General features: G+C 33.5%; 1 protein-coding gene across 2 annotated transcripts in view; it reads right to left on the bottom strand.

Annotated features, from left to right (window-relative positions):
• NDST4 (N-deacetylase and N-sulfotransferase 4) overlaps nucleotides 1–12,590 on the bottom strand; it is a 302,613-nt gene that overhangs the window by 262,521 nt on the left and 27,502 nt on the right. For both annotated transcript variants that reach the window (XM_089302587.1, XM_051820067.3), the window contains exon 2: nucleotides 1,978–3,200. In XM_089302587.1, coding sequence (XP_089158713.1) covers nucleotides 1,978–2,955 — 978 coding nt within the window. In that variant the 5' untranslated portion in view covers nucleotides 2,956–3,200. The remainder of the gene's footprint in view (nucleotides 1–1,977; nucleotides 3,201–12,590) is intronic.

Raw genomic sequence — 12,590 nt, 5'->3', positions numbered from 1 at the left:
CATGGTGACTACAGTTATTAGCAATGCACCATATTCTTAAAAATCATTGACAATAGATTTTGTATTTTCACCAAAAAAGATAAATATGCAAGGCGTATATATGTATATGTATATGTTAGTTAACATATATATGTGTTAGTTGATCTTAGCATCCTAGAATGTACAGATATTTCAAATCTTCATGTTGTATGCAAAATACAGATTTACAATTTCTCTAAACTAAAAATAAATTAAAAATGAATTTTTTTTTTAAATGAGAGAAAACCAGAACCAATAATTAAAGGGACACTAAAGAGTATTTTCTCCAAAATGACAACTAAATTAACTGTGTATATAATGATACATTTTACATACTCACTAACATACAGTGTCTAATTAAAATACACATACATTCACGCACAGACATTAATATATGTATACACCCACACAACCTTTCTAATTCTCCCTTCATGCGTGACATTGCTCAGGGCTTTGTTTTATTTCATTCTTCTATGAAGAAATCATCATTGACCTTTGAATATTGTGTGAAAACTGGTGAGTTACTATTTTTCCTCTTGAGGGTAATTGAAATAGCTGAATTTTACTTCATTAACTTAATTTAGAATCATAAAAAAATTTAGTTAGTATTGTTCCTTGGCCTGAAATAAAGAAACCCCATGTTTTTAAGTTTTCAGGATACATAACCAACCACTTTGTGAACATTTTGAAGCACATGATCCCTTTTTTGAGTTTATGATTTTAAAATTAAAATAAACATTTATATTAATAGAAATAACAAATACAAAAAATGAAAAGAAGTCAGAAAAATCTATACAGAATTCAAATATGGTCACTTAATCCTATCATACCAGTCCTGAAATAAATAGTTCGCTAACAGTCATTTCATTTAGTGGTTCATTAATAGAGTTCACTGGTCCACATGCTCTTTCAAAATTTTTAAAAATTGAAATATCATAATTTTTAATCAAATTGTGTTATATTGAGCATAAAATCTTATGAGGGGAAAGTTGTTAATTGTCAAGATTTTGTCTTTGGAGGACAAATAATAACAGAAGGTCAAGGGAAACAAAGAGATGACATAATGGTAATTATCCTTGTTGGTTTTTATAATTCTAAATGAGTTCTCTTAGTTAACTTTCATTTTTAAAATTATTTATGCAAAGATTGAACATAAATATATAAAGGACAAGATAGGCACCATGAAAAATTATTTGAGCATATTCATCTCAGATTAAAAAGAATTATCCTCATTAATACCAACCTAATCTCTAATCTGGTATACCATACTAGACCTTTTCATTATCTGAAACTATCACAGAAAGAATCTATTATGCAGTCAGTTAATCTGTGAGTGCTGCCTGTAATACTCCTGTGTTTTCCAAAAATAACAGGAAAAATTAATGGAGATAATTATGAAAATCTTTCAAGGTAAACTCCAATGCCATACCTTTATAAACCTGTTTTACTAATAGCTATTTGCAAGTGTATGAACATTTCAGAAAAGCCAATGGTTTGTCTTCTTGGTTTTATAGCAGGGTTTGGGCTGCTTCTCCATGTTGCACTTAAACCATATTGTCAATCCCAAGTTTGACAGGGCCATCAGTTCAGAAACAGAGTTCTATAAGTACTAGTATCACTGTTACAAATTGTAAAACTTGTTAAAGTAAGAGAGGCTGCTTTTGACTTCTAACTGGGAAGGGTGAGGTTTAAGAAGAACCAAATGGATTAAGTTAAATTATTCCTTAATTTGTTTCAGATTTGTTCCCTTCTGAGGTTTCTCATGTGCATATACGTCTGAGGAATGTTTAAGGTTTCATCCAAGATTTTTTTAAAATGCCTATTTGATTTTTTTTAACTACAACACCTTAAAATTTTAGTGATTAGAAATCTCAAATGTTCAAAATGATATTTTTATCAATCTCAAAAAGCTAGTGATCTACAAACTGCAATGTTATTTATAATTATAAATGTTCTTACCTTTACATCTTTGACATTCATCCTTGTTCCTTCCTTCCCAACAAATATATCATCAATATCCACGAGCATGTACCTGTCCAAGGACAATGCCAGTCTCTTCCCTGACAAAAAGGAGATGGCATCTATGAAGATGAGCTTGTGCAGCCAGAAGTTCAAGTTGTTGCCAAAAAGAACTCGCTGGATTCCATCATGAAGTCCCAGATCCTGAATGACTGTAGCATAGAGTGTTTTACTGGACGAGGATGAAAGGGATTTTTCTGTCTGTAATTCTGTTAAAAGCACAGGCTGGTAGGTTGAATGATTATATTGGAAAACAGTCCAGTCTTCCCCAGGAAGAGGGCCTTTCTCAACCTTGGGCGCTTTGGTGATATGCAGCAAAGGAGACTGAGGGTTGACAAAACAGTCTTTTAGAGCGATATTATTGAAAAGGTTTAATGGAAAGCCTTTTAATTGTGTACTTGGTAAGCTGTTCTCATTGGCTTTATGAAAACCGATTATACTAACACTGTATTCCACACAGTATTTTTCTAAAAGCTCTCGATTCCAGGAATCCATGCTGACATACTTCAAAATGTTTTCATAAATGACTAAAGTATATTTCCCTTTGCCACTATCTGTAAGGGGAGGCATATCTCCCTTGCCAGGAGCAATGACCATGTGGTACTGAAATCGACTGGATTCCAAGATAGCTATAATGTCTTGACCGAGTTGAGAGTATTGGCTTTCCACAAAGAGGAGGACAGTAGGGTCGGTTTTGGACGTATCAATAGGTTTACCTGTTTTCAAATCCATTGACCGATATGGTAGAATTTTGATGCCAGCACATTCTGCTTCTGCGGTGGTTTCAATAAGTGTCATTTCCTGCTTGTAGCCAGAGTAGAGGAAATAGGCAGAAATGACAATGCTCACCAAGCAAAAGGTAACTAATAGAACAATCAGTGTTCGAAAACTTCTCCGGAGCTTCACAATAAGATTCATTTTTTAAAATGATGCTTTGGAAGCTTGTTCCAATTTCTTTTCTTAAAGTGTCATAGTGAATAAAGTAAGAAATGGTGCAAATACCACTTCCCAGAAGTTCATGTAACCATTGCAGATCATGTAAAATATTTGAAAGGATAACAAATGAGTTAAAGCTGGAAGGAGATGTGCCACAAGGGCAAAAGCTGAAGAGATTCCAAATGTATCCAACACCAAAAATTGCTGCAGAATATACTAAGCATTATCTGAAAAAGAGGAGAAATGTAATAACTGAGACAAATATAGAACCATAAATATGTGTAGGTATATGCTAATATCTATGAAACATAAAGGTTATTTCAGTGCATTAATATGCTAAAATATACTTTTTAAGGATTTATTTATGTACTTGAAAGTCAGAATTACACCCACACAGAGAGAATCTTCCATCTGCTGCTTCACTGCCCAGATGGCCATAAGGGCTACAGCTGAGCAAGCCTGAAGCCAGAAACCAGGTGCCTCATCCTGGCCCCCAAGATGGGTCACAGGGGCCCAAACATGTGCGTTGTCTTTCGTTACATTTCCAGGACGTTAGCAGGGATCTGAAGTGGAGCAGCCCGGATGCAAACCAGGGCCCATATGGGATACTGGATTTGCAGGTTGTGGCTTTACCCGATATTACACAATGCTGACCGCAATATGCTAAAATATTAATAGTCATATTTACAATTAGGTTTTAGTACTTGGAATATGGTAAACTTTTCATTTCTTCCAAAATACAGAACACTATCTGAATTTGTGCAAACATTTGTATGCATATTGGAACATATATTGAGAGTATTTTTCAACTAAGTCACCTCAAAAAATGGCAGTTAAGCAAGTAAGCTATAATGTAAAATGTTAATTACTATAAAACTGATTCTCCTTGGCTGGTAAAAATTCTACACATATAGATTAGGAAATCAAGTATTTGTGTGTGGCTTACAGCAGTAAATGTGTCCTTAGGTATGGCTGGAGAGCTAAGAGGAATGGATTCTTTTTGTCTTAAGTTTATGGTAATTACAAGGTTCTCTCATTATTGATACATCTTCTCTATTATCAATGACAAACCTAGAGAGAGGCTATGGGAGAAATAACAACAGGAAGAAGGCATTTTCAGGGTCCCTCTAATGAAAGAGATACCGGGAAGTTTAGATGAGAAGAGAACTTGATGTGTTTTTCTCATATTCCTTAATTTGACCAACTTGTGAAATCAGAGTTAAAACTGAGTTTTTCTGTGTTACTTTTCATACAACAATCATATGTTCAATTCCTTATGACTTCCTTTAGTTGAAAACAAAACAAAACATAGAAAACATTACAAAAAAAACTTTCTCAAACTGCTTCATCACATATAGACATTATCTAATACCATTAGATGTTTTCTTGGTAAAGATGGATCTGCTTTTTACTGAATTCCTTTCTATGCAACTTTTCATCTTTCTCCTCAAAATTATGCTACAGTACTTACAGGATTTTCCATTTCTCACTTTACTAAAATAGTATCCCTAGATCATGCTGTCATTCTGTGATTCACAAATATAGAGTGTAAATGCTTGAGTTTCTATATTTTTTAACTTGGATATCTGAGTGATTAATACATGTTAATGAAAATTAAAAGCTTACTAAATTAAATAACTTAATATTACAGTATTATTTCATGATTTCCAACTTATACTTTTATATTCTGAATGAAATATTTTTCCTTTTATTAAATAAAAATCAATGTTAATTTGAAATAATATTTGGTCTTAGATTTTAGAAAAATGTCAAACCATTTTTGAAAGTTTACAATTTGCAATTTAAAAATTTCTACTGTATACTTTGTCTTTAGACTTTATATAGTTAAAGTAAACCTATTTTTCCCCTTGAAAAACATATACCAATTGGTAAAACCTCTCCCATGATTTCACACTCATTTTGAGGGAAATTAATGCTGTATATTAGAGATTTACTAATACTGTGCTTTCAAATAAAATTTCTTGTTACTTATTTGCTTTCCAAAGCCTTTCAAGTGTCTCATAATTGCTCTCTTTCATACAAACTGAATTCCATTTTACTAAAATGAAATAAAATATGATAATAAAAATTCTTTGGTTTGTGAAATATTTAGTTATATCATAGATTTTACTTTTGTATATATCCAAAAATGCTCATCAACACATGTTAAAAATAAAGATTACAGTAAAGGGTAGATATATATTAATGAGATTAATGTGGAATTTGTTAAAGGAGATTATTCAGCATTTTAATATATCAATACCTGGACTTCTCCAAGTTCTTATATTTGATTTAAAAAAAAACATTTAAGCGAACATAGAATCAGCCCTACCTGATCCTCATACTCAGTCCAAAGGGCCCCATAGCAAAAATCTATTTGATCCACAATACTTTATATACATTTGCTTAGTATTTTTAAAGAATTGATTTTTATCAGAAGATTTGAAGCAAAGCTAAACATGTGAGCAATCAATAGCTTGTTAAAGTGTTATTTATTAGGGCATTTATAAATGTTATTTGTTTTTGAACACACAAAGGGCAGAATATCCGTTTTACATATTAAAACAGCCCATCCTAAAGTACAATAGTGAAAAATAAGTAAAACAGCCCACAGGACTAGAAACAGAAAACCCATAGAGTGACATTCAATGTGAATATGTTCAGTTAGAAAGACAGACACATACTACCACAAGGTAGATAAGTGTGTTTCCATTTGAGTGTTTTAATTTAAGGAGTTACCTTTCCCATTCCATCCTCCCATTTGTCCTCCTCTGATAAAATTTGTCACTGAGTGTGAGGAAGACTGGACCATAAAGGACGCTACATATATCAGTAATGTTGCCATATGACCATGTGGAGGGAGACAGTAGGAGGACATTGTGTCAGGTGCCAAATAAATGCAAACTGATGTGTTTGAATCTTTCCCCTAGTGCTGTGCCCTTCACAAACAGGAGTGGGGTAAAGGCACATCAGGGAGTGTGGTGGGCAGACCAGCCAAGGTAGGAATCTTAGGTTCTCAACTTAAGTCAAACAATTGAGATCATTTTCTATAAGACACATATGTAATTCAAGCCATATTAGAGTAAGGAAAGTCATTTAAGGATAATGTTGAACACTACAATCATGGTCTTAAAGTGTAAAAATAGAGGGCATACATTCTTCAGAACTTAATTCAATACCCTGTGCAAGATGAACCTGAGGCCAGTTAGCCACAATATGGAACATTTGGGAGCTGCTTCTTTTTCCAGCTTTGCCCTTACACAGTGGTGTTGACCTTTATTATAGAATGAATAGACAATGTATGGATCACTCAGTACATTGCATCTTTGACAAACCAGTATTTCTTTAACCACCATACTGAGTTAAGTTAAAAAGCCTCTCATTTCATCTCAATTCTTATGACTATGTCAAATGTCATAATAAATGTATTGTTAAAAATTTGGAAAGGAAGACCTGCTTATTATTGGTCATCTAACATGTGGGTAGCATAACCCCTGATGAGACTTCAATGATAAAACGTAAAGCTGTTTACATGATGAATTCCTTGTTTACATTCTAGTTTTTGAATACATTGTTTCAAGGTGTGTTTGTTTTATTTTTACCTTTTATCCTTCCAAGTTGGCTCATTACATCAGCATTACTGGAAAAAAAATCCCAGAATCTTTTGTTCTCTTTTAATACTAGATAATACAAATACATTATTGTTATGTATATGCTTTAAAACTGTTCTTTCACTTAGTTTCAAAATTTTTTTTTGAAATTCTCTGTAATATTGTTTTCCAAGTATTCTACGTAATTGTAAATTGTTACCAATCTCTGCTAGCAGCAGCATAGCCACTACAGTTACCACTGCAGCAACTCATATTTTTGAGAGAAAAATTCAGAAGAAACCTGGGGAACAGAAAACACTTTACATTTATATGGGATTATGTATTTCTTGAAGGTGATCTAGTGAGATATTGATAATCAAACTTGTACACTGATGTTTAGCTGACATTTAAAAAACACAACATTAAACAAATATGTTCCAAGTCTTCACTTCTACAAACATTTCAGTATAATATTTATTTTAGTGTTACCATAAGTTGTACATCTATTGCTCAGTTTAAGCATTTATAGGTTTCCTATTGATAGGACATAATGTTTTAACAACACTAATTAGTAGATTTAATGAGTGTTTACTATTTGCTAGTCAATATGCTACATTCTTTGTATTTGTCATTCTGTGTACTTCTTAGTAGTCAATTTTTAAAATGAGGAAACTGAGATTGAGGTTGCTGTAGAAAAGAACTAAATTAACACTGCTAATATTTTCTGGTGTTAAGGTTGTATGTTACACCAGTTGCTCTTGAGAAACAATAAGGATTAAGTTAGATGGAGCCAAAAAATTAACAGGTAGCATAATTAAATAATTAACCTTAGTAACAGCAAGTTGTATTTCAGTGTTAAAAATTCTTATATTCAAAACTAGAAACATTTACTCCAAATGCAGAGAATAGCTGGATTGGGTCAATAATAAGAAACCGTTTGTAAACTGAGATCACCTAAAAAGTTGCAGTAATCTAACCAGCTTGAAATTTTCGTGATGCCTGGTTGAAAACAGTTGATCAAAGATTCTATTTCTACGTAATTTGTGAACTTTATTTTATTTTTAGAAATCTTATGCAGAAAGAATAATTTCACGTGATTTTTTAAAATTAAAAAATGTTACGTAACTTACCATTTGTTCATATAAATTCATGGCTTCTAGGCTCCCCTGGAGCAAGTTCCATGTTATATAACCACCTTTCAGAACGAGTGCAGCATTTTAAATCATAGCTCACCAACACATACATGATGACAATGTTGACCTTCCCAGAAATACCTACATAGTTCACACTCAGTAGTAAAGGTAAGCATTCTTTGTTCATTGTGTGTATGTCCGTGTGTGCACGTGTGTGTCTGGATCCCATTGTAAGATTATTTGTTATTCTGGGTCATGATCAAAAGTGTGTCACAAACACTACTCAAAAGAGTTTTGCTAATTCAAATAATTTAACCCAGTTTTAAAAGAATTATAATTTTTAAAAATTTTAATTTATATAATGGTAACACATTTCATGTATTTCATCTATGCAATTTTAAGAGCATAATGCTACTTCCCACCCTATTGACCCTTCTTCCTTCACTCCCACCCTCCCCCTTCTCTTTCCTTTATTTTTCTAATTTTTATGATGACATACTTTCAATTTATTTTATAATCACAAGATTAACACTCTATTAAATAAAGAATGAAAGTAGTAAGCAGAAACACCAGAGTTCTTCAGGAATATAGACAAGGACTGGCTGTAACAAATAATGAAATCTCCAAATGTTGATTTCCCTCATATACTTTATATTTTTTGGATAGTCTTTGTTAGTCACTACAAATCATGGATTTAAAAATTTAAAAATATTTGAGCTGTTAATCAATGTGGTCTCTTATGATCCTGGGTGAATTCCTAAAATACCCCATAATGACTCAACAGAAGTTGAGATAACAAATTTGTTGATATCACTTGGTTTGGTCCCTTTAAGTTCTATTCAGATCTGGGCCACAAAATATCCCTGTGTTATTTTCAGTAACAGCCACACTGACATAAAACATAACATTTTTTCAAAAACGAAGGTTCAGTATGAGTCAATGCTACATTTAAATAAAGGTAGTATACTTAGTTTATGACTTTCTGAAAAATAATCTTTTCCATCCCCGTAACCATTCAGTTATCATTTAGCATTTTTATACTTCATATTTTCTTGATTTTGGTGATACAACATGAATTTATTTTAGTTTCGAAAGTGTACATTCCTGCCAGTACAAACTCCTAAAAGTATCATTTAAACATAATGATAACATTACAGCCCTGATACTATGTTGTAACATAATAGTATACTAGGTACATAGCTCTGAGCTATCAGCTTTATTCTTACTTCAAAAGATTATGAAGGCAACTCAGTAAATAGAAGAGTAAATGTCAGACGGCTTCTTTTATCACCACTTCCCACAGATGTATACCCTGACTTTTATCATTTTCTTAGGTCTTGTTTTTTAGAATTGAGAAAGCATGATTTTTTAAAAAGAAAGAGTATATATATTTACAAAGTAAATGAAATATATATATGTTTATTGGGTTATTAGAAAATATAAGGACTGAAATAAATAAAATTAGAGAAGAAAACACAGAATTAAATCCAAAAAAAAAAAAGACAAATGATCAGCCAAACGAAGAGCTGTTTTTTTTGAAAAAAATAAATAAAATTGACACACCATTAGTCCAACTAACTAAAAAAAGAAAAGACCCAAATCAATAAAACCAGAGATGAAAAAGGGAATGTAACAAGAGACACCACAGAAATAAAAAGAGTCATCAGAAATTACAACAAAGAGTAGTATGCCAGCAAATGGGGAAATCTATCAGAAATGGATAGATTCCTGGACACATGCAACCTACGTAAATTGAACCATGAGGACATAGAAAACCTAAATAGACCCATAACTGAGACAGAAATTGAATCAGTAATAAAGGCCCTCCCAAAAAAGAAAAGCCCAGGACCAGATGGATTCACTGTTGAATTCTACCAGACATTTAAAGAAGAACTGACACCAATTCTTCTCAAACTATTCAGAACAATCGAAAAAGAGGGAATCCTCCCAAATTCTTTCTAGGAAGCCAGCATCACCTAAATCCCCAAGCCTGAAAAAGATGCAGCATTGAAAGAGAATTACAGACCAATTTCCCTGATGAACATAGACACAAAAATCCTCAATAAAATTTTGGCCAATAGAATGCAACAACACATCAGAAAGATCATCCACCAGATCAAGTGGGATTTATCCCAGGTATGCAGAGATAGTTCACGTTTGCAAATCAATCAATGTGATACATCACATTAACAAACTTCAGAAGAAAAATCACATGATTATCTCAATAGGTGCAGAGAAAGCATTTGATAAAATACAACACCCTTTCATGGTGAAAATTCTAAGCAAATTGGGTATAGAAGAAACATTCCTCAATACAATCAAAGCAATTTATGAAAAAACCACCATCAGCATCCTATAGAATGGGGAAAAGTTGGAAGCATTTCCACTAAGATCTAGTACCAGACAGAGATGCCCATTCTCACCACTGCTATTCAATATGGTACTGGAAGTTTAACCAGAGCCATTAGGCAAGAAAAACAAATTAAAGGGATACAAATTGGGAAGGAAGAAGTCAAACTATTCCACTTTGCAAATGATATGATTATTTTTTTAGCGGATCAAATGACTCTATTAAGAGACTATTGAAACTCATAGAAGAGTTTGGCAAAGTAGTAGGTCATAAAATCAATGCACAAAAATCAACAGCCTTTGTATACACAGACAATGCTATGGCTGAGAAAGAACTTCTATGATCAATCCCATTCACAATAGCCACAAAAACAAATACCTTGGGATAAACTTAACAAGGATGCTAAAGATATCTACAATGAGAATTACAAATTCTTAAAGAAATAGAAGAGGATACCAAAAAATGGAAAAATCTTCCATGCTCATGGATTGGAAATATCAACATCATCAAAATGTACATTCAACCAAAAGCAATTTATAGATTCAATGTGATACCATCAAATTCCAAAGATATTCTCAGATCTGGAAAAATGATGCTGAAAATCATATGGAGGCACAGGAGACCTCGAATAGCTAAAGCAATCTTGTACAACAAAAACAAGGCCGGAGGTATCACAATACCAGATTTCAGGACATACTACAGGGCAGTTGTTATCAAAACAGCGTGGTACTGATCCAGAAACAGATGGATAGACCAATGGAACAGAATAGAAACACCAGAAATCAATCCAAACATCTATATCCATCTTATATTTGATCAAGGATCTAAAACCAATTCCTGGAGCAAGGAAAGTCTATTCAACAAATGGTGCTGGGAAAATTGGATTTCCACATGCAGAAGCATGAAGCAAGACTCCTACATTACACCTTACACAAAAATCCACTAAACATGGATTGAAGATCTAAATCTATGACCTGACACATTCAAATTATTAGAGAACATCAGAGAAACCCTATATGATATAGACACAGGCAAAGACTTCTTGGAAAAGACCCTGGAGGCACAGGCAGTCAAAGCCAAAATTAACAATTGGGATTACAACCAATTGAAAAGCTTCTGTACTGCAAAAGAAACAGTCAGGAAGGTGAAGAGGCAACCAACAGAATGGGAAAAAATATTTGCAAACTATGTAACTGATAAAAGATTAGTAACCAGAATCTACAAAGAAATCAAGAAACTCCACAACAACAAAACAAACAACCCACTTAAGAGATGGGCCAAGGGCCACAATAGACATTTTTCAAAAGAGGAAATCCAAATGGCCAACAGGCACATGAAAAAATGTTCAAGATCACTAGCAATCAGGGAAATGCAAATCAAAACCACAATGAAGTTTCACCTCACCCTGGTTAGCATGGCTCACATACAGAAATCTACCAACAACAGATGCTGGCAAGGATGTGGGAAAAAAGGGACACTAACCCACTGTTGGTGGGAATGCAAACTGGTTAACCCACTATGGAAGTCAGTCTGGAGATTCCTCAGAAACCTGAATATAACCCTACCATTCAACCCAGCCATCCCACTTCTTGGAATTTACCCAATGGAAACTAAATTGCCAAATAAAAGAGCTGTCTGCACCTCAATGTTTATTGCATTTCAATTCACAGTAGCTAAGACATGGAATTAACCTAAAAGCCCATCAACAGTAGACTGGATAAAGCAATTATGGGACATGTACTCTACAGAATACATCAGTTAAAAAAAATGAAATCCGTTCATTTGCAACAAAATGGAACAATCTGTAAAACATCATGCTGAGTAAAATAAGCCAGTGCCAAAGGGACAAATATCACATGTTCTCCCTGATCTGTGACAACTAACTGAGCACCTAAAAGAAAACCTGTAGAAATGAAATGGACACTTTGTGAATCAATGACTTGATCAGCCCTTGTCCTTGACTGTCGAGGAATAACTTATTACTTTACTCCTTTTAGCATTATTTTGTTCTACTTAATACCATTCGTTTAACTCTGTAATTAAGACACAATTATTCTTAGGTGTCTAAATTTAAATGAAACGTGATCCCTGTTAAAATTAATAGTGGGAATAAGAGAGGGAGGAGATGTACAGTTCGGCACATGCACAATCAGACTTACTCCTAACAGTAGAGTTAGAAATGTGCCAGGGGATTCCAATTCAATCCCATCAAGGTGGCATGTACCAATGCCATCTCACTAGTCAAAGTGGTCAGTTTCAGTTCATAATTGATCATAATGATAGGTCTAAGAGGGATCACATAAAGAAGACTAGTGTCTGCTAATACTAACTGATAGAATAAAAAAGGAGAGAACGATCCAACATTGGAAGTGGGATACACAGCAGGCTCATAGAATGGCAGATGTCTTAAACAGCACTCTGGCCTCAGAATCAGCCCTTAAGGCATTCAGATCTGGCTGAAGAGCCCATGAGAGTATTTTAGGCATGGAAAGTCAAGAAACTCTGGAAAAAAATAATGACCTAAATGAAAGATCTCTGTGAGTG

This window comes from Oryctolagus cuniculus, chromosome 8 (assembly GCF_051225735.1).
Source record: "Oryctolagus cuniculus isolate XC-2025 breed Fujian yellow rabbit chromosome 8, ASM5122573v1, whole genome shotgun sequence".
Taxonomy (NCBI): domain Eukaryota; kingdom Metazoa; phylum Chordata; class Mammalia; order Lagomorpha; family Leporidae; genus Oryctolagus; species Oryctolagus cuniculus.
The sequence above is the reverse complement of the archived record's forward strand: the minus strand, read 5'-3'. Positions and strand labels throughout refer to the sequence as shown.